At 45.4% G+C, this 22,981-nt stretch overlaps 3 protein-coding genes across 4 annotated transcripts in view; all 3 read left to right on the top strand.

The window, feature by feature from the left end:
- Positions 1-994, top strand: part of LOC147211117 (homeobox protein Hox-C6a-like) — a 2,039-nt gene extending 1,045 nt beyond the window's left edge. For both annotated transcript variants that reach the window (XM_086122090.1, XM_086122099.1), the window contains exon 2: positions 1-994. This exon is cut by the window's left edge. In XM_086122090.1, coding sequence (XP_085978216.1) covers positions 1-179 — 179 coding nt within the window. In that variant the 3' untranslated portion in view covers positions 180-994.
- A 642-nt stretch (positions 995-1,636) lies between these two features.
- hoxc5a (homeobox C5a) lies at positions 1,637-4,488 on the top strand. The gene is made up of 2 exons (XM_086122122.1): positions 1,637-2,235; positions 3,780-4,488. Exons 1-2 carry the CDS (start codon positions 1,842-1,844, stop codon positions 3,986-3,988), a joined length of 603 nt encoding a protein of 200 aa, XP_085978248.1. The 5' UTR covers positions 1,637-1,841; the 3' UTR covers positions 3,989-4,488.
- A 4,754-nt stretch (positions 4,489-9,242) lies between these two features.
- On the top strand, positions 9,243-15,058 carry hoxc4a (homeobox C4a). Its single transcript, XM_086122136.1, has 2 exons — positions 9,243-13,523; positions 14,027-15,058. Exons 1-2 carry the CDS (start codon positions 13,049-13,051, stop codon positions 14,425-14,427), a joined length of 876 nt encoding a protein of 291 aa, XP_085978262.1. The 5' UTR covers positions 9,243-13,048; the 3' UTR covers positions 14,428-15,058.
- The last annotated feature ends 7,923 nt before the right edge of the window (positions 15,059-22,981 follow it).

Here is a 22,981-nt window from a genome sequence, read left to right on the forward strand (position 1 = left end):
AGATCTGGTTCCAGAACCGACGCATGAAGTGGAAGAAGGAGAGTAACCTGACCTCCACAGTGGCCGGAGCCGAGTCCACGGCCGCCACGCAAGATGACGAACGCGGCGGAGGCGGCGGCGGAGGAGGCAGCGCGCCGAAAGAAGACGAGGAGAACGAGGATAAGAAACAGAAGGAATAGTTCCAGCCACGTGGAAAATAGAACAACAACATTACTACCTAAAAATGGAGCTGAAACGGACCACACTGCATGAAGGCTCCCTCTCCTCGCTGTCCTCATCACGGGGGTGATGAGCCTTAAAAAAATAACAAGAAGAAGAAGAATTTAAAAAAAAATCGTATAATTCCAGCCACTTTCTGATTCCCGTGACTCTGGATCACTCTTATGTTATTATTATTATTATTATTATTATTATTATTATTATTATTATCCTTTCCCACTTGCATTGTGCAAATAATTAAAGCAAACGAAGAATTAATTCCTACGTGGTTTCCAATGCCAGTAGCAACTATTTAACCACCCTACGCAGCCATTGCATCACTGTGAAGTATGTGCACACCAAATCCAGTGTTAAATTAGTCTCGACATTCCACGGACGGAAGGATTCGGACCCTTCGTTTGGTCACAGTGTCATGCATGCAGGCTACTACTTGAATATATAGAGATGATGAAAACATAGCTCTTGCAGAAACGTGAACGTTGCGCGAAGAGACTGCTGCACACACACACACACGCACACACACACACAAAAATGTGCCTGTGTACAGGCCGCTGATGAACTCAGCAGATATGCAAATCCTTCAAGACTGAATGTGCATTTAGTTGCTTTGATAAACAACGCACAACACCAAATTGCGCTTACCCCCCTCCCCTTTTTTGAGCCTTTGACACAATTCCTTGTGAAATATATTTGTACACGTCGTCATTTTTTATTTTAGAAGTTCTTGTTTTGTCATAATTGTGTATCATATGGAATAAAATATTTGTAAAAATTTGCCTTTGGTGAGGTGTACCTTAATGGGGGCTCTGGGGAGGGGGTGTGGGGTGGGGGGTGGGGGGGTTACCACTGCGTGTCTGTGTTGAGTTTGTGGGTCTTAAAAAAGTGGAGTGGGGAGGTTAGTTTGGTCACCCTTTCCCAGAAACACCTTATGGACTTGGGAATAGTCCAAAAACATTTTCTTATGGGCATCATCGGTGCTGAACGTTTTGAACTATTTGGTGCTTTACTGAAAATAACAGGACGTTTATAGATCACGACAATCCAACACTTTCCAAAAAAAAAAACACTGCTTTGAACATTCTTGTAATTTTATGTCACTCATTTATTGGTGTATTTTTTGTGAGAAGGGCGAGCGAGTGGCTGATTGCAGAGTTCGGTGCGTCCAAAGCGCGTGCCCTTCCCTTCCCTTCCCGGGCAGTTTTGCCCCCTTCCCAACAGCAGATGACGCTCTTGTCCTACTCTGATGGTCTTTTTCGCGAACGTCTGCTCGCCCTGTTCCCCAGCAGCAGCAGCTCGAAGTTTACTGGACACGTCTTTGCCATTCATCAATATCCCCATTGAGTATCAACACCAATTTATGACTGGCCAACATGCGCACGTGATCCCATACAAATAGGCCATATTTGGGCAGCGCGCATCGGATCAAGGATTAAAAAAAACATACCAAAGGCCACTCCGCCTATAAATCCCGGATTATTTTTTTCTTTAAAAGCGAGGCTGTTTTTTTTTTCTTCTTTCAAACGTGGCTACCAAGAAAAGCAATGATCAACACAAATCAGAGACGAAGAGCAGCGTCTATCCACCAAGCATCTGGGCGCTAAAAGTGTGACGCGATTTTGAAAATGAGCTCTAATATTGACAGCTGTAGTGTGAGGCAAGCGGGCGAGACAAGTTGTCCGATGTTTGGCTTCGTCGGACGTCACCGAGGCGTCAGTGGGAGCGCCACATTCTCGCGGCCGGTGCCCGCAGCTTCGCTCGGGCGGGAAGAGATGCGAAGGAGCCCGAGAGGCAGCCCGGGAGAGGCTCCTCTGCCGCCGGGACCTCACACGCACGGCCGCGGCGCTGACAGAGCCCCGCGGAGGAGGGCCCAGTCCGGCGGTGAGCGCAGCCACGAAGGCGGCCCGAGTGCGGGAAAGGCGCAAGCGGGCTCGCGGAAGGCGGACGGCAGCCAGCCGCAAAGCAGTGAGCACGAACCTCAGATTTATCCGTGGATGACCAAACTGCACATGAGCCACGGTAAACTTTGCGTCTGTCTTCTCACTCCCTCTTTCGCGCTGCTCCACTTCTTTTCGAGCGCTCCACTTTCCCTCTTGTGTTTTATAGGCCAAACGCAGGAAATAATAAAAACTCGTGGCCATAAATTTTATGACAAAGGCATCCATTGCTCGTAAAGCTGCTCGATTACGGCGAAGAGGTGATTTGAGGGCTGATTTATGCTGCAGTAATTGGACCGCAGGATCAAACTGCATGTGACAAAATGATCAAATAATATTACAGATTCATCCGTATACTATTTTCTTTGTTGCTTTTCTTATTCCTCCCATGCAGTGCAACGCATATATACTTTACATGATCGGTGCGTGTGAGTGTGCGTGTGTGTGTTTGAAGCTTTAGCCTTAAATTGAACTCTGGGAATCACCAATGACCTGACCCTCGGTTGAACTTTTCACCTCGAAAAGATTTGAATAGGCATGCATGCACTCTTTTGCACGCAGCGGAGCCACGCTTTGGACGGCCAACCATTGTGTTTTCTCTTACTTCACACGCATGCAAACATCGCAGCCTGCCAGACAGGCAGCACGCCTCAGGAAGGCTTCAAAATGTCCGACTATTTGTTTAGTTGCAGCCTCTGAGTGTCTGGGCATCGCAATGTAGAGAGAACGGCGAGTGAAATATTCACAGTCTGCATTTTCAGACTTGTTATTTCATTCTAAGTGTTGTGGTATGGGCCGACATGAGGCCAGCAGTCTTTCAGGTTGAGCAAAAGTACCATTTTGTCTCTAAATTGAAATGTATCGAGCAAAATTCAGCGTTGTGTAATTTGACTGCGAAGTCTGTTCATTTCAAGTCACCATGCACGCAAAGGTCCCCTTAAGGTCCGTTTTGATTGACACTGGCATGCCTTTTTTTAAGATCATGAGGCATTTCTTAGTGGTTTGTAGCACGTTTCACAACACGATAAGAGAGTCGAAATATTCGACACAGCTCTCGTGTATGTACGCGCGGAAATAAAGCAACAACAAACATTATTGTGAAACAACTCCGTCGATTATCCAGGCAAATCAAAAACGTGTCTTCTTTAAAAATGTGCAGTTTGCTACGACTGTAATGTGCACCGCACAGAGGAACCGAGGAACTTTTGCTTTTAATGCTAAGATATTTGGAATGTTCTTATTTTCAAATGAAATTCTTCATTCCTTAAATTACATGTCCACTTCTACTTCAACCACCTCGTTTTCGTCAATTCCTCTCGAACACAAGGTGTATCATGAGTAGAACAGAAAGAAAAGCAAACATGTAATGCTTCATTCTGATGTCAGCGATTTCGGTGACTATCAAGAAAACCTTGGCAAATGGCTTCACGTCAGCTCTGCAGTTCAAATCATACGAGCTGTGTTTGTCGCCCTCGCTATAGTTGTCGAAACCTTTCGTTGTACAAAGGAACAAGAAACTACAGAAACAAGAAACAAAGAGCACACCACGTAGCCCCCCCGTCGGCCACACACTGTATTTCTGAGCGAAGGTCCGTTGATTGCTAACTTGTGTTTGCAACACGGCAGAATCGGAGGGCAAGCGCTCGAGGACCAGCTACACCCGCTACCAGACTCTGGAGCTGGAGAAAGAGTTCCACTTCAACCGCTACCTGAGCCGCCGCAGGCGCGTCGAGATCGCGCACTCGTTGTGTCTCAACGAGAGACAGATCAAGATCTGGTTCCAGAACCGGCGCATGAAGTGGAAGAAGAACTCCAAGATCAAAGTGAAGGAATAAAGGCAAATTGCATCACCGCATATGCAGCGTGCAGAGAGCGGCCTGACTTGCGGATGAACTGCGAGGAGCAATGACGTCATGACAGCGCACCGCGGCTCTTCATCAGCAATTATGTGTCACGCGTTGCTGTTTGGGACCCACTCTATTGACTCTCACTCACGTTGATCAATTGTTTTGCGTTGCTAACTGGATTTATGTGGCCAATTCGACGATCAGACCACTTTGCGGGCGCCGACCACTTATGCATGCGCCTAATTGGGATTACCGTGCCGATAAAACCTTGTCAACTCTTCCCTCATCAAACGTTCTCCGTGTACCATGTTGTGTTTGGTGCGTTCTTTGCGAGTGACTAATTAATCTATGTAACCCGATACAACTGTATGGTGATACAGTGATGTGGGGGGGAAATAATCTCTGTTGACTTCCGGTGCCCTGTGAATAAATAGCATCATTGATAGTTTCATCGTTGACTGTAACCAATAAAGGGATGACATGCACTATTTGTGTTTCCTTACCACTTATGACGTTCTTTTTATGGCATTTAACAACGTTGATGCCTCATGGTGGCGTAACGACGCGTCGTTTAAACAATGAGCTCACATTTGTAGTCTGGTTGCAAGTCGAGCGACAAACGCGCAATCAAGTTTAAGGCCCCCATAAAACTTTATTGCCCCCGTTTCCGGACAAACTGTTTCCTGTTTTGCTAGGAGAAGGAAGGGAAGCCCCGGCCTCGCCCGGGCCTCGCCTCGGCCTTGCATCGCCTCCCACTTCCCATGCGGAAAAACGACACGCATGCAGCTAAAGTTCGCTGTCCTTTTTACAAGACAACATCTGGTCCCAGCGTCCATCCACGCTCTTGACGCAACGATTGCATGGCAGCGCACAATCCGTGTATACCGCGGTGTCCTTTTTTTTTTTTTTTTTGCTAGTTTGTTTTTAAACGCACAAGGGCTTGAATGGGAACCCCCCAGCGAAGGAATAAAAGAAGAAATCAAGGGGACTCACCTCAATCCCAATCAAACTTACTTGGTGCTTTCAAGAAGAGAAAATCGGCGTCCACTGTTTTTCCCTGCAGCGTGGGCCTGTATTGAACGCCCCTCGCTTTGCCCCGCATGGCAGTCTCTTTTTTTCGGGTATTTTAAAGTTTACAAGGTTACATATGCCAATTGGCCGGAGCAGGCCCCGTGAATGGTGCTTGGGAAGCACGTGGTGTCATTTAAGTGGTTTTTATGGCCTGGAAGGGCTGACAAACCTTCGATATATACACATCATATATAATCTTAACTGTCCGGAGATCACAGCTGCTGGCTGGCCGCGTGCATGCCTGCGTGTGTACGCCTGATCTGGGCCGCGGAGGGCTCGCTGCAAGGCACGATCAGGCAACTCGGACCCGGGGCATGTAAGTTGCCCCCAAGCCCGTATTCGCCGTCCATGTCACTGTTTTACGAAAACGTTGGCATTTGCCAACCAATTATTTTGACGTCGCACATGCATTTTATTGGAAAGGGTCTCGTGTACATGGGTGGATTTGACGCAGGATTTTCGGATCATTGAACACGGTCAAAACCAATCGTAAATACAAACATCTTTTACGGTAAGTGGCACGTTGTCGTTGAACGCAATGCCATTTATTTATTCAAATAAAAATTGTCAACAATTGGAACTCTTTGTGTGTGTGTGTGTGTGTGTGTTCAGGCGCTTTTAGGCTTTTTAATCGTGTAAGCAAACCTAAATGTGTGTTGTTGTGCTACCAAACGAATAACACAAAATGCGTGTGTGCGTTTGAGAGTGTGTGTGTGTGACGAATGAGTGCAGCGTCATTGTGGTTTCGTGCTGCAGACAGCCGTGAAAACGCTTTGGAAATATTCCACTAAAAATTTGTAGTGCTGCATGTGCAAATTCAAATCCCCGCAAACAAAAATCCTTTACCCCAAAAAAACGTGGACATGTCTGCTTGACTGAATTTAATGCTGTTGATGAGTGAGGGAGCTAAACTGTACTGTATTTGTGTGTGTGTGTGTCGTAGAGCCACAGGCTGCTCGGCCAGTTGAACGGAGCCTCTTATTTTCTCATGTCAGTTGTGAAGTCTTCATTTTGACTTGTCTCTTTGTGTTGCCATGTTGTTATTGCAGCGTCAGCAGCAACAAGATTGTTTCTTTCCACGACGGGCTGTTTGTTTTATTTCCGCGTTTCGTGTCGAGCATGCTGATGCGTAGTATACTTCCGTTAGGGGGCACTGTGGGACACACTCCTTCAGTGCATTTGCTTTTGTGTGTGTGTGTCCTCTTACAGTAAACTCCTCACGTCCAGTATATATTTTGGGACCATTTGTGGAGCCCACGTTACGCCAAATGTACACCTTTTAATGAGGGGAATGGCCTCTCAACCAAATTTTGTGTTTATATGCACTTTTCGCTTTCGCGCCTCAGATTGAAAGTGGAACAGTGTCAGCATTCGCTTTCAGCGGCAGCGCGTGCACGCCAGTGTTTGTGTACGCGTGCGGCCGCGCGTGCGCTCTTGTTGTTGCTTTCTCTGACCTATGCAGCCGACACGGTCATTATTCAAGACGCACAGGTCACTTCCGGGTGACTTTTCCTTTGTCTCGGCCCACATTGAAACCATCAAGTCGCACTGCATCGCGCTTCCCGAATGTGAGCACAAAGTCGGCTTCTGTTTCACCTGATTGCGTGAGTGGGCTTTCTAGTGATGGAGGTTTATGTTTTAGTGTTGTGTCAAAACGGCCCGTCCTAAATGTCTCTCCTCAATCCTTGTTCAGCGAGTTTTGCCCATTTGTAAATAAATCATCGAAGCAAAAATTAAACGACGATCGAACACGGTGTATGAAAATACAAATGGAAGTAAACATTTCTCATCAATTAACCAAATCCTCTGGTTGGAATTAAATCGCCTTACATTTAAAAAAGGAACCAGCAAAAAATTCAATCAACGTCCCCCAAAACCAAATGAACACGCAAAAGGTTGTAATTAGCCATCGAAATAATTTAGCGTGCAGTGAGTGTGGAGTTTTTTTTCCTCACCTCACATGGACGTCCATGAGTTGCAGGCCGACACACGAGAAGCAGCGCTCTTGACAATCGAATTACAAACTAAAACGTTGTGCGTAACGGAAAAAAAAAAAAATCTTTTGAAAGAACGTTAGCCTGCGCGGCTTAGCCGTTCCACTTTTTTGCACCAAGTTGCTTGTCAGTCAGAAAGGAACATTTAAGACAAAGTTAGCAACTAAATAAATGGAGCGAAAAATACATTTTGTATAAAATGAAAATGTGTCCATATGTTCAGAACTTTGAACAAAATACAAATAAAATATGTCATCACATATTTCCAGACACACTGTGAAAAAAACAGCCAAATATTTTAGTTCAGAAATCCCTTATTGATGTTTCTATCTTCGTTTTCGTTTACTTGAGCTTCCTTTGGTAAATGTTGCAGCCTCTTTCAGGCACCACGTTTGATCTCGTGACTCTTTTGTGTTTTGCAGATCCTTCCACGGCTGCGGGCGAGGAAGTGCGTGCGTGCGTGCTTGCGCGGGGCCGTGTCGCCTGTCCACCTGTCTTGCGGGGGAGATCTGACACTTCTCGCAGCTCGCTGTGTGTGCTTGCTGCAGACCAGCAGCTGCAAAAGAAAAGGTTAGACACGAGTCGTGCATGCTTGCCTGTGGAAATGGTTGCGCAATCGACTTCAGCGTCGTCATGTAAGATGCATATCGGACATGGAGCTCGAATGAAGTGCAAGACAAGCACCTTGCCTTCAGGGGGGCATCTCGGAGCCACTCTTCATGGCGTGGCTCTCGCTTTTCCTGCATGTTCATATTTCACCTCTCTCACGACTGTCTGCACGTCATTGAAAGTCCCCCCCCCCTTTTTTTGGAACGGAACCACACATTGTTATTCCACCTGCGGGGGAGGGGGAAAGCATGTGCAGTCTATTCTGTTAAGGGTTGGATTAAAAGCGCTTTATGGCCATTTCATCAGGAATATTGCAGTGCTCGGGTCAGGTGCCACTGGGCCACCAATTTACAGGGGGAACCACCACATAGTCTGCATTTAATACATACACGTGTACGGCTTTTAATTACCAAAGGGGCCGTTTAATTAGCCGTCCGATGAATAAATGAAACAGGCAAATAATCTGCCCGAGGGCCTCTTCTTTTTCACTTATACATTAGAGCAAGTTATTGAACTGCATGGGTGCCCGATCTGAAAGCCGTTTGTGCGGAGAAGGAATTCATTGGCGTCCGTCCCTCCGTCAATAAAGCTATAGGCAGTGACCTATTGGCGGCAGTCAACCGCGCGGGGTGAAGCGCGGGTCAGCCAGTCCAACTTGGATTAAAATGCATCCTCGCGACAATCTAGTCCGCCGCGTGCATCCCCATTGCCACGCACATCAAACGGCACTCACATACTCCCTTCTTCGTCTTGTAATGTACATGTTGTAATGTTGATGTTGTCTCGTCATGTACAGCACTTTGTATGCAGCGATGGCTGTTTGAAAGTGCTCTATAAATACAGTTGAGTTGAGTTGAGTAATGATAATAATAATAATGTTAATGACAACAATAACAATAACTTATTATTATTACTTGTACTATTACTACTACTATTATTATTAATCGATTTATGTATTTATTTATTTATTTATTTATTTATTAACGAGGTGACATCTTCACACTGAAGTTGGTTGAGCGGTCGTGCACTTGCATTGTAATCAATGCACCGTCGATTCCCAATCAGGTTGGCGTTTTTCATGAGGCACAAACGGGGCCACATGTCTGATTTGACATTTTTCATCGCAGCCTTTTCTCATTAGCTTCCCGACTGGCAGCTAGAAAGGTTAGCGAGCGGTCAGTATATGCTAATAGCAAGCCAAAAGAAATACTTGGGAACAAAGGAAACTTATTTTTCATCTGCGCTGTCACGCCGACCCTTTGTGTCGGCCAGAGCGTGTGTGTGTGTGTGTGTGTGTGTGTGTGCGTGCGTGCGTGCGTCCGCGTGTGTTGGGGACTGAATATTCATACGAGCGCCAGGTCAAAGGCGGTCATGTATTATTTCCTCTGGATCGCGCGCAACGCCATTTCAAAGAACACGATGCAGCTTGCCTTGTTGGGACGTTGCGGCGCATTTGCACAAAGGCTGAGATCCGCATTAGTTGTCTATATGTACCCTGTAGAACCGAATTTGTGTGCAATTGAAAGCAATCGCAAATCCGACTCTACGGGAATACATGGGCAGCTGCAACTCACCGCCAGCCTCGGTTTGCATGGAAAGGTTGACGCCGAGCCAAACAAGCCCCACCCGGGGCGGGGAGCGCCATGCAGCTACCCTGCGCGACCTCCTCAAGCTCATTGCAAACCAGCGCTCGTTTCACCCGGACTGATTTACGGCTTTTATTGTGCTATAAAAGGCTTCCGACATCCTTGCGTGCGCTAATAAACATGTCACGCGCCTTTCCCACAAAGCCGGGCGCTCGCAAACGCAGCAAGCTCTCATATCGTCATTCTCATCCGCCTCATATGATATCATCATCATCATCGTTGTTGTTGTTGTTATTATTATTGTTTAGTCCTCCAGCAGAAGTCAGAAAAGAAGTACAGGTTACGTTTCAGTCAGCCTCTGGTCTGTCGCAGTTAGTTGACCCCATGCAGATAAGAAAGTGCATGTGCAGCATTCCCGTGACAGGCTTTCATGCAAAAAGGAGAGTGAATGTACTCACGCCTTCTGGCCAAATGGCAGTGACACCAAAATCAAAGTGATTCTATGTAGCCACACTGGAATAAGCAATAGTGTTTAGGAATTTGTGTCTTTTGCCACGGATAAAAAAGGATGGCTGACTAATTACCTTGTTTGTGGTCTTTTGCTTTGATTTTGGCTGTACATGGGTTGTGTCAGCAAAACTCTATGCTCTTTGCTATGTTTTGGGATGGTAGAGCAATTCGCAATAGAATGTTACAATTAGAATGTTACAATCTTGCCAACGGTATCAGCAATATCTATATTTGTCTATCTCTCTCTCTGTCTCTCTCTCACTCTAACTGTATATACCTGTATACATCTATCTATCTATCTATCTATCTATCTATCTATCTATCTATCTATCTATCTATCTATCTATCTATCTATCTATCTATCTATCTATCTATCTATCTATCTATCTATATATACACACACACACACACATCCTGTATCTGAACTTGTTCACAACAATCCTTGGTCACATATTGGCCCTTTTGGGGAAAATATCTCTGAATGGGGACCAAACTATTTTCTTTATTGTTTTGTTGAGATTGTTTTGAAATTTCTTATAGCCGAATCAGAATCCCATTCCAAGTAAAATAAAATACATTTATTTTGCCTGATCTCTTATATTTTCTTCAGGTCAGTTGAGAAATCATGCCAGAGTGTCTTAATTTATGATCATAACTGTATATAAAACATGACGTGTGCAAACATCATTATGGTTAAAAAGATTGTATGTGCAATAAGCATTTATTCAGAATCAAGACAAATCTCTTTCATCGCAAAATTTGCATGAACACATCTCACAAATTAAAGTGATCAGATAGACTGAGCAACAGCAATGTAAACTTTTATGTAGTGGTCACTGTATGTTCAACATGTGAACATGCTCCAGTGCACCCATACATATGATGTGATCTTTGTTTAGGGTTCCTCTCCTAAAAATGCCAAAGTGCAGTCAGTAAACGCCTCATTCAATGAAGCTGCCACCCAGCCTGGCAGGTGGGCATGTGTTGGAAACCAGCAGGCCTGTGTCAGCCCACAATTCAGCCACACCTCCTGAGTCACACACACTCACATGCTGTGTAACGTTGCCATGCGCAGCAAGCATAGCTTGGAGTGGGAACACTGGTGTGTGAGATTAGAGCAGGGTGGGCAAACTATGGGTTGGGGCTACCTCTTCGGTCTTCAATATGTCCCTCTCCACCACTGACAAAACTCTTGTCATATTTATCGTGTAATTTTACATTTTTTTTTTTTTGCGAAAAAGTTTTTTAAAAAATCATTTCACATGCTTTTCCCCCCCAAATGCATTTATGTGATTCAATATTTTCTGATGATACAGTCGTACATTGGCCTGACTATGGTTCATTTTCTGCTCAGTGAGGATGTGAATGCTCATCTGTCAACATCCTTTTGCAAATTGAGAGCTACACCATGGCCACTCATGAATGCTGAGGGGCTACCAGTTCCAACTTCAGAAATAACAGCTCATCCATCCATCCATTTTCGAATCCGCTTGTCCTCACAAGGGTTGCGAGCATGCTGGAGCCTATCCCCAGCTCTTAGAAGGCGAGGTACACCCTGAACTGGTTGCCACACATAGACGAACAACCATTCATGCTTACACTCACACCGAGGGACAATTTGGAGTGCCCAATCAACCTACCATTCATGTTTTTGTAATGTGGGAGGAAACCAGAGTACCCGGAGAAAACCCATGCAGGCACTGGGAGAACATGCAAACTCCACACAGGAAGGCCAGAGCCAGAATTGAACCCTGCACTTCTGCATTGTGAGGTCGACGTGCAAGCCAGTTGAACACAGTGCCGCCCTCAGAAGTAACAATTTTGTTCAAAATATTTAATAAATCATCTCATGGTCATTGCACCTCCTAGCTTTTCCCTACAAACAATATGATTTGTTCATGTTGTCCTTTGAAATGCGCTATTTAAAAATGTCACGATTTCCAAATTGTGTGATTTCAAAATGAATGTCAACATGAAAAGTTTGATAAAGCTCACCGGTAAGGCTCACACGTGCCAGCTACTCATGTGGCACGCCCATGCCGGCGACCAGTGGTTGTCATGTTTACAATAAGTACCACCTAAATTCATTTACACTTATTTGTCGACCCAAAATAAAATAAAAACAGACTGACGGTATGATTCCTAAAAAGCAACATTATTCTAAGCCTCTGCAACCTTATGTGCAGTTTGAACAGAGACAGTGTGCTTCAAATCTTGAAAAAAATACTTACAAAGTGACTCAATTAAAATTGGATTTGCATATACAAAGTTAAACAAAAATGTACCTCAATAATATGATTAAAGATGAAATGTAAATGTACGACGAATAAAAAGGGAGCTGCTGTTGGGCAGTGATTGTTTTCGTGTATGCTAAAAGGACCCCATGGACAACTAGTGGTGCTCGTCCCAGACTTTGAGGACCACTGTTGTTGACTGCATGGATAGTCCTGTATCGTCCACCTTTAGCCTGGAGAGGCTCCACCTGCTGTGAGGATCAGAGGCGTAGACAATGGATGGATGCACCATCAAACAATTGTTTTTTTTCTTGATTTCAGGAAATAATTTGTGAATTCATGATAGTTTAATGAATTTATTTAAAAAAGTGAAATCAAGAGGATCTTAATTCCCATATGAAAACATTTTGCATCTACGTTTTAACTGTTTATCTTCACATCATCTTCGAGCGAGCTGACCCATTTGTGGGTTTTCAAAATCGAGCACATTTTGCCTATCGTTCACTCGATTTTGAGACTTAAGCACAAGCCGTTCCTCTTCTGTCCATTTTTGTGAGTGAAGCGCTGCTGGATTCATTCGTGAGCTTTGTGCAGGCTCGTCGGGACGAGCTATTGTTGTTATCCGTTGTGCAACAGCTGTATTGTTCCTTGAATAATTGGGATCGCTGCGTTTCATTTTTTTTCTTCTTGGTCAGCAAGTAAGCTACGAGTTTTGTCGCCAAGATCAATGACGTTGCTAAGATAAGCGGAAAGGGAAAGCGAGGGAGCAAGCGAGCAAGCGGGACGACAAGAAGGCGAGAGAGAGAGAGAGAAAGAGAGAGCGAGAGAGACAGACAACTTGGCGTGAGGACGCCATGCATGGCGAGTCGACTGAAGGTATGCAAAACACCTCTGGTTCCTTATCCGGGTACCTCTAGGTCGGCTGCGATTGGCCGGCCGCGTCACGTGGTAAAAGTAACTTTACAGCGCTGCTCGCAAGTAGGAGGGCTTTATGGAGCAGAAAAACGACAAAGCTAGAAAATTTATTTTGCACTCCAGAAATTAATGACCATGAGCTCGTATTTGATGGAGTCCAACTACATCGATCCGAAATTTCCTCCATGTGAGGAATATTCGCAAAACAACTACATCCCTGAGCACAGTCCCGAATATTACGGCCGCGCCAGGGATCCAGGATACCAGCCGCAGCAGCAGCATCACCAGCAGCAGCAGCAGCAGCAGCAGGACTTGTATGCTGCACAGCGGGCCAACTACCAAGAACGCCAGTACAACTGCGCAAGCATCCCCGAGCCCGACACGCCGAGGGGACACGCGGGAATAGCCCACTCGGCGCACCTACTCGCGGGCAAGGGCCAGCCCGCCTCGTGCGAGACCCCCCAGTTGTCCATGTCCCCCGCCACCCCGCCGGCCGCAGCCTCCGCCTGCAACCAAGCCCTCCCGGAGCATCCCAACAGCGCCGCCACCTCGTCCAAGCAGCCCGTGGTTTACCCGTGGATGAAGAAAATTCACGTCAGCACCGGTAGGCAAAAGCTGCGTGTTTATGTCCGCCCTCTCCCCCTTGATCAACCCCCGACTCCCATCTCGTTGCCAGCCCTTGCTCCGATAGCAGGCGAGCCTTTTGAAATGGCACAATTGAGGCGGATTTACGACTCGGCATTGGTAATTACACCCACCATAAATTTTATAGCCGAGGTATACTCAGGGCAGCCGTATCACCATGTGGCTTCTGCTGTTATGTATTGCGCCATGGAAAGGGGGAGAGAGAGCGAGGGGACGTATGAATGAAGGGCTGGCGAGGAAGAGAAAGGGGGGGGGGATCCAGTTTTGTAATCTTGCATTAATAATTTAGCCTAGTTGGCTGCAGCCAGTGTCCCCACAACTTCGAAAGTTGCCTTTCCAATATCCCAAACGTGCCCATAAATCTTTCAAGTCACCTCCATGTTTTACAGCCCTCCTTTGTACCGACTTGTCCTTCTTCTTCTCCTTCTCACCCCCCCCCCCCCCCCCTGCACTCTCGCCCAGTGAACCCGGGCTACAACGGGACGGAGCCCAAGCGGTCTCGGACAGCATACACCCGCCAGCAGGTCTTGGAACTGGAGAAGGAGTTCCACTATAACCGCTATTTGACTCGGAGGAGGCGCATCGAGATCGCCCACACGCTGGTCCTGTCCGAGCGGCAGATCAAAATCTGGTTTCAGAACCGCAGGATGAAATGGAAAAAGGACCACCGGCTGCCCAACACCAAAGTGCGCTCGTCGTCGTCCTCGTCGTCGTCGGCGTCGTCGTCGTCGTCGTCGTCGTCCGGCTCCGGCATCGCCTCGACAGCCGGCGCGGTGGCCCCTTGCTCCGCCAGCAACGCTGCGGCGGCCTCTGACGAACTGAGCGCAACGCAGCAACACGGAGACGACATGACCAGGTTATAAAACCACACATGGACGACGCAGGCGGAAAACGAAAACACAATAGAACTGCTTATTTATAGAATGATGAGATTCTGGTTTTATTTGATCTATTTATTTTGTTTTGTCGTAGCCATCGTGTGCGGTTTCCTCCAAGTCCGACGTTATATAAAATGCATGTTATATAGCATGGAGTACTGCGAATAGCGATGCATTCTTTTATACGTGAAACAGGGTTTAATTTATTTGAAACTCCTTTGAAATTGTTTTTATTCTCTTTTGAATGAAGGAAAAAAAATGCAGATGATACATTTAATCCAAATATTCTTGTGGGCCATTCTTTTGCCCAAGTGAAATGCACAATCTATTTATTTCAAACACTGGAAGGACATCAAAATCGTTATTTTTGGTATTGGGGGGGACGGGACGAAAAAGCTGAAACACTCCACTGATCTTGAACGTGTATGTTTAGGATACAAATGTGACAATTACCTCGTGTATTTCAGAAAGAGGATTTTTTTTGATTTACAGTTTGGGTTTCGTGGTGTTGGTGTTGTGTTTAGGACCTTTTAAAAACGGACTGTTGTGAAATGCAATAAACGGAGTGTACTTGTGCAAATCATACTGCTCAATAAAACAGTGAGTGTCATCTATAGTTTGCTATACGTTTGGTGACTCGTTGGTTCATTGCTGGCACAATTTGATTTACTCGTGTGTAGAAAAGAGAACCACAGTTTTTTTTAAATTGTCGATGAACCCTGCCGCTATCGTTGCGCATTTCAATGCGTGCGCGTGCGTGACTTGAACACAAAGCTGCATGCGAATCAATTTAGAGGACATTTGCAGTATGTATGGGGAGGGGGGGGGGGGGTCGCCATTGTTTGGAGAAATCGTCATATTGCCTTTGTACACCCTCTCCAGTCAGCCTACTTTTCTTGTCCACAGAACACATTTCCCAACGTACAAAATTAAGTGAATAAAATCCTGATTTGCAGCACGTTGTTAGTTAAAAGATAGCAGCAGTATGGCCTTAAGCTTGCGGAGGACGTGTTTTTTTCCGACACTTTTTTTGTTGTTGTTATCGGAGTTAAAAGCAAAACACTGCCCATTGAAAAAACATTCGCGGAAGAGCCGACTTGTTTATACTATATTTTTGTGCGTACACCTGTACGGTTAAATGCATCCAAACATAATTTAAGGTAAACAAAATGGACACCAATTTTTAAAATTGTACTATGATTTGCTTTTCCTCTTTCTTGGCACAAATGCAAGCGCCATTCTCAACCATCACTCTCTCACTGCACATGCAAAATGTTCGGATGAAAGACAGCTTGATGTGGAGAATAGAACCTGCATGACAAAATGTGCGTGCATGTGGTGTGAGGTGGACTTGCTGATGCTGGGGCACAAGCGTGAAATGGTGCTCATAGAGGGAGGTTGCCCCTCCGCAGAAAAGCGATGTGACGCGGCTGAAAAATGAGCGCAGGAGCCTTTATGTTGGTGGACACGTTGGAGAAATGGATTTGCCGGCCACAGTCGGCATACATGCAGCATCCCTCCACTGGTCTTTTTCTCGCCTCCGTGTCGCCACGCTGAAAAGGTACATGATTGAAGAAGTTTGTGGGGGTCACTCATGGAGGCGGTAGGGGGGGGGGCATGCATGTGAGAGGGCCGAGTTCACACCAAGGACACATTTTCTGTCCCATTAGACCCGTTTCAACATGGATGCTCAACCCCCTCCCGCCCCGTGACCCGCTCGGGCTCGGGTCCCGTTGGCCTCGGTTCGGTTCTTTGCGCCTGGGGGTGGGTCACGACTCCGCCATGTCTCACTCCCTTTGGGAATCCCGTTCAGGGGAGCTTCCACGCAAGCGCATTTACTTGCAGCTATCTCCAAATTCGAGTGCCAATGACCCCAAATTATGTCGACCATTTATTGTCAGCGCTCTGGGAAAGTTGGTGCATGCATTGAAAAGGGAATGCGTCGTCATAAAAGTCATGGCGAGGGCAGCAAGGGGAAGACGTGTGTTTCTTGAAAATATCAAAGGTGAGCCCATCCATCCTCTTTTGATTGAACGTTTGGACAAGGGACTTCCGGGAGTCTTTAGCATGCAAGTGTGTGATGTGTGTTGTCCAAACATAAACCGAAATCCAATCATTTGACCCATAGCGGGAGGTACACATCACGTTTTGATTCTTGTTTTGTCATCACAGTTGTGCTCTTGGAAAAAAAAACTGGCAGAATGACCAAGGTGTGTACATTTTTTTAAATAAATCACGAGTCAAACCTTTTTGTTTCGTTTTTTTAAAAATCCAGTTTGATTAAAACTACAGCTTGATTTCTGGCATTTTGGAATAGCACAGTTATCAAAGAAAACATTTAGCAGGACTAAAGTTACTGTTCGGTCATCAGTCATATTTGTCCCCCAGATTCAAAACTGCAAAGTTGAACTTCATGTTACCTTCTCAAGACCAACACGTTGCCCCAGTAAAATAAGGCAACCATATTCAAGGGACATCTTATTCGTTTCTCATTTGCACTTCGAATAATTTAACTGTTTGATTGGATGAGTCATGTCTGAGATTTAAGGTGCATTCAAATCTTCCACGCGCCGGGTCACTTTGCAGAAGAGCTGTGGGAAGTTTGGAAATATGTTCAGCCCCATGTGTGGATTTAGTTCAGTTTGTGTTTTACCCGTCGGAAGACCACCCTTAATGTAATGTAATGTAATCTCGTCACTCTTCAAACCCTTGACGTTGCAATGCCTTTTATGATCGTAAATGAAGCAGATTTGTGTTGCGGGTGAGGTAGCCTCTATCGTCACGCTGGACGAGTGCAACTCGTCTCTGCTTCACTCTTTTACATTCCTAAACACTTACTCAGCCCCAGAGATTTTTTAAATGCGTATATCTTCTTCTGACTGCTGAATCGCTCTGGATTTTCAGATGCACCAATTACACCCTGGCACACTCGAACTGATTTATTCTCGCCCCAGGGCTTGGACTCTATAAGGTGCAGAAACATATTTACAGAGTTGTCGAAATGTTTGAATGGTGCAATAATAATAATAATAATAATAATGAACGAATGAATAATAAAAACATCTACATATTGTTGTCGGGTTGACGTTTTTATGCTATTTATGCTTGCACAGCAAACACACGTAGTGCTCTCAAGTGAGCATGAACCACTATGCTAGGTGATGAAAAGTGTCGTTTTTTTGTGCAGCGGTGGCAGCTGCTGCAAAGGCTGCAAGTTGAAACAAGGGTCACACTGCTGACTTGCGCGCGTGAGTGTGTGTGCGCGTTTGTGCTTCCGTGCGTGCGCTCTCGCAGTGACCAGTATGTCAGCGACACCACCACTGGGTGTGTCATCAAACCGTAAATCTCCTTTTTTCCGGGCAGCAGATGCACCGCGTCGTTTTTGTGCTCAATTTTTTTCTCATAAAAGACACATTTGAAAACGCCAGCAGCCGATTGATTTGCAAGCAACGCTTAAATATCCCAAATGGACTTGGACGCCGCAACACACCGGAACAACACGCAGGATCAAAGTCAACTTTCATGACCCGTCACCGTTGGGCTGTGGCAGACAAATCATCTATCTAGGGATGACTCCAATAAAATAGCAGATATCAATATAATTCATAATGAAAATAGTACAATAGCAATAATAGTTTGAATTTCGACGTGTCATTTACAAATGTATTACTTTTTTATATATTGACACGATCATCGAGATGTTCAACTTCCAGTACATGATTATTTTGGGCGCAAGTTGGAATTTATTGCACTGAGAACTGTTGATAATCTTTTGATTCCCCCACTTGTGCTGATATGGGTAACCAAAATGTTCGAAACAGCTCTCGTTGTGATGCTCCAAACTACAACCGTAAGTGTTTCCTTGAGCACTTGCCTGACGGTTAAATTCAAATCGGTTACGTCAAAGAGTTTCAAGTTCTTTATCGATATGTTACTGCGCGCAGGGCATCACAATGTGATCAGTTTTATTCTCTCTTTGAAGCGAACGTCCCACGTGTTTCTTTTCAGACTCGTTCCACCGGAGTTTTTGTTTACAACGTGAATAGCCACCACATTGGGTCCATCCAGCAGCAGAAAGGGAACAAGTTTCAAGTTTAAATAATCGTTTTGCTCTTGTTTTGTGCAGGTTGAATTTTGCACTAGTGTGCAACTACACTGCAGCATCACCTGCAGGACAAACGCGTCGACCAACTTTGCCCTCGTGTAGCTTTAGGTGGCCAAAATACTAGGAACAGTGAGAATTCGGTGACTGACCGAGATCCATTTACGTTGCGATCTTTTTTAACGGGACCTTTCACAACTGGATGTGCATTTCATGTCTTTCGAAAGTCAAACAATTTCGCCAAATCGAAATCCTGATTGCTTTTTTTCATGCTCTCACAGCAGCATGATTTCTGTCTTTCTGTCAGCCGGCGCATTAGCGTCCATGCATGCATGCATGCAGCAGGCCCAAATAAACCGCGTGTTTGCGCGCATGCTTGCTTGGATGTGGAATTGACACAGCCTGTGTTTGTATTGTGTGTTTTGGGCTGACTCCGAAAGTGTGGTGAGCAAACTGCAGTCCTTTCATTTGGCCCTGCATTGTTTACAGCAATATAGGGCACAGGAACCATCAATCTTCGCCGTGCCCCAGAACAGCGCCATTTATATGCAGCGTTTCAACCGGCAGCATCCTCTCTGCCCATTAACGCCGCCTCCCTCCGTCTCATCTTATCTCACCAGACAGTCTGCGCATGCGCGCGCGCGCCAACACACACTATCTCTGCAACATAACAAAAGAGGTGGTGTGTGCGTGTGTGTGTGTGTGTGTGTGTGAGAGAGAGAGAGAGAGAGAGAGAGAGAGAGAGAGAGATTGTTTTTGTTTTTAGAGACCTATTTAACGTAAAGCATTTTCAAGATTTGAATGCAAACGTCAAGGTCCAAGCAGCGTTTTTTCGAAACTATTATTTAATCCTTTACTGAAAAATTCTTGGTTGTTGTCAGCAGGAGGAGGTAAGATGAAAGGGGATGGGAAGAGAGGTTGTAAAGGGTGTGACACCCAGAGCGACCGGCGACCGTGTGTGCGCGTGTGTGTGTGCGTGTGTGTGTGCGCGTGTGTGTGCGTGTGTGTGTGTGTGTGTGTGTGTGTGTGTGTGTGCGCGCGCGCGCGCAAGCGTGTGAGGCAGAAAAATGATTTATTGCTACTCAGGCAGTTCAAACAGAGTTCAGGAAGAATCGCGATGCAGGCGCGGGAGCTAAATGATGGCCTTGCGGAGCTTGTACGTCACATTTTCTATCTAACGCCAATGCAGAGCGTGTTCAGCGGCGCATTGCATGTGAGGAAAACACAAGCACTTGCATGACTTTCCCCTCCAACTCAGTGGCTCCTTCCCATCTTTGGGAGCGAAAACACCAATAATATGGACAATCAGCAACAGGAATGCTTTGTATTTGCCCTGACACCACTAAATGGAAGTGTTGAATTTTTACTCGCATTCTCAGATTTATAGTGATTCACCGCATGACAATTAGCCGACCTATAGCATCATGTATATGCATGTATCGTAGCCCAGCGAACTAAAAGTCATTTATGAAATCTGGTTAGGAAGCCATTTCAATGTAAAATGACCCCATTCTTCATGGAAAAACATGTTTTATTTGAATATTTCCAAATGAATGATTTGTTTATAATAAACATTCAATTATTCTGAAAAGGAATTAGGCAAATGTTCACCTTTAGAAAATGGAAAATAGGTCAGTGAAACCAAGTGGATCAGGTGAAACTGAGGTGAAGCTGAAGAGGGAGGAAGAAGGCTCCTTTGCAAAATGCAAGCGAGAGTGCACCGTCCATCAATGGCGAGAGGCGTGGGTGGAAACATTTGCTTCTTGCCGCTGTTCACATCATTATGCATGCAGGTGAAACACCGGAAGTAACTACGGGGACACAATGACCGCCACGTTTGCACGTTTGTGCGGCAACAAATATTTGTTTTATTCACTTTGCGGTGCCTGTGTAATTAGAATACCAACAATTTCGCTTGATGCGATTACCCTCAAATGAATGCGAAACACAACGGACACGTTCGCATGGGCCACGGGCCACTTGTCATGCAGTATGCAGCATGTATTTATTGACTGTAGTGAACACAGATTTTTGCGTCGAGAAAGTAAAAGCTAGTTGTCTCTCTTGTCTTTGTGCGCTGACAGGCGAGCTTTGTCTCATGGCCTCTCCCGGGGAAGCCCACTGCAACAAGAAATGAAAGTTAGAAACATTTGTGCTGTTTAACAAAAACAAAAACAAATTTCTTAAATGCTCTTAAGAAATATTCACAACTTACCTCATTTTAAAATCACACGATTGTTTCAATTTTAATAAAAGCCAACTTGGGGAGGTGGCGTGCTGTACATAACGCATGGATTTGATTTACACACACGGATCACATTATATCCCAAACGGAGACTTTTTTAACCGTATAAAAATGTTTAGTAAAGTAAATACTGTGGTGCCGTTCAGCAAATAGCCATAGCCGGACGCTTAAATCCCGACAACACGCCTCATATTAAAAACAAAAAAGCAGTGGTGTCGTGGGGACTTTTTAAGTGGGTGTACGTGATTCTGGGATGTTCTATATATACTGTACATACAGAACATCAATCATAGGCTACAACACCAGTTGAACTAACGTTAAATTTAATGTTTTACTACTCCAAAATAATCATGGGCCAACGTTATTAAGCATAACTCGCGTTAGGGCTAAAACCGAAATAAAAATTGAATGTGGCGTCGGGAGAAGTGGGTGGACGGCGTACCCCCGCGTACCACGCCCACTACACCCCTGCAAAAAAGGAAAGAAAAAGCAACCACACCAAATACAATTGAGGCTTTGCAGACACAAGCGAAATCTCCTTTTAGCAATGCAAGAAATAACGACGAATCGGTCGTATCATCGCTACGCATCAAAAAGTAAGGTTTGTCGCTCCTCTCTGCCGTTCCACGATGACGTCACTCCTTGTGTATTCCTTAATTTACACTCCCCTCAACCCTTTTTTAAAAAATCCTATAAGATATGATTAGACTACTGCTGCTGTTCCTGCTGCTGCCGCCGCCACCGTTCTTAGATGACGACGCTGTTTGAAAAAAGTAGCCCAAACGCTTCAAGTTGACTTTGGTCCCCCACAGCTCAGCCACTGGGCAGCTCACGAGCACGTGACCATGGGGTGTTTCCTGGTAAATATTGTTCCAATTTTCCACCTTGCTCTTCCAAATTCGTGTTTTATACTTTCATCTTGCGTTGAGCTACATGCACAGATATTATCTATGCCTTGAATTTCTGGATTTGATGAGCTGGCAGCTCCATGGACCCCTCCCAGAGTGCACAGTCTGCCCCCAGTAGCGGCAGGGCACAGCTTTTGGGGGACAGGCTGCCAAAGTGCCACGTCTCCAATGAAAGGAAGAACATGACCTGCTCTTATTTGGTGACTTGCAGCTGGAAGCTGTCTGAGGCACGAGATCCCCCTCCAAAACTTGGATGCATAAGCAATGACCTAGACTGTCACTCGCCTCTCGCAATGGAAGCCAGAGGACAGCCATCTTTGGTTGCCTCTCCTACTGATAACTTCTGTTATCTATTTGTCATACCAAGATCCCTTTTTTCCCCTCTCCCTACCTTGTGGTTTCCTTTCTGAACTCTGACTGTAAATTTCCCCATTGCGGGACAAATAAAGGATATCTTAATCTTAATCTATTTGAGAGCCTCACAACGCACCAAGTAAACGGTTTGCAAGTACCACTCAGTCTGTTATCTCAGTTTGGTGAATTGTGATTGACAGAGGTTAGGTTTATATTTCACGGCCATTTTTTCCCCCTGATTGGCTCACTTCATGTTTACACTTATTCATTTGTGTTCAACCGTTGAGGTGAAGGATTGCACTCATTTGATTATGATTTGTGAAAGAATAGAGCTTAATTTGCCTGTATTTTCTGTGAAGAAAGATTTAGTGCTCCCCATGGCGAAAACTAATGGAGACCCCACTTGAAACAACAAACAATAAACCAAGTAGACACATTTATGTTGCTTCATGGGACCCCATTCAGGTGATGTGCAGAATTGGACCTTCAGGTCTTGTTCGACACCCGTGCTACAGAGATATCTTGGATGCTGAAGGGCGAGTATCAGATGCTGCAGACCTTGCATCCAATGCGAGAGACAAATTAGCAGGCGTTGAATAACAAGACGTCATTACCTCCTATACGATCAGCTGTTTCTAAGATGTGCACCTCATCCTCTTATGTCACTCAGCCTTATTAAGTACCTATTTAGCCTTGTATGAGATATCGTTATCAACACACTCGTCCAGTAGCGGTTATTTCTCGTGAATGCCCTGAGGCAACATTTCAAGTGACTGAGATTGGGCCGTGGCTGGTGTGCCATGATGAATGTGGCCTGTCAGGCGGCCAGAGTGGCATCAGATGTTTCCTTCAGACTCTTGCTTCGGGAGCCAAACTTCATGGAGCACACGACAACAGTCGAAAGGCTGACTCTCTGTCTGTCTGAAGTGT

This window comes from Hippocampus guttulatus, chromosome 1, assembly GCF_054856545.1.
Source record: "Hippocampus guttulatus isolate MCC_2025c chromosome 1, RoL_Hgut_1.0, whole genome shotgun sequence".
Taxonomy (NCBI): domain Eukaryota; kingdom Metazoa; phylum Chordata; class Actinopteri; order Syngnathiformes; family Syngnathidae; genus Hippocampus; species Hippocampus guttulatus.

What these genes read in the sequence shown, in the direction of transcription:
- hoxc4a (XM_086122136.1), top strand. Translation starts at nt 13,049, where the DNA reads ATGACCATGAGCTCGTATTTGATGGAGTCCAACTACATCGATCCGAAA. An exon ending in GAAAATTCACGTCAGCACCG is followed by an intron (nt 13,524 to 14,026) that starts GTAGGCAAAAGC and finishes ACTCTCGCCCAG; the next exon opens with TGAACCCGGGCTACAACGGG.
- hoxc5a (XM_086122122.1), top strand. Translation starts at nt 1,842, where the DNA reads ATGAGCTCTAATATTGACAGCTGTAGTGTGAGGCAAGCGGGCGAGACA. An exon ending in CAAACTGCACATGAGCCACG is followed by an intron (nt 2,236 to 3,779) that starts GTAAACTTTGCG and finishes GCAACACGGCAG; the next exon opens with AATCGGAGGGCAAGCGCTCG.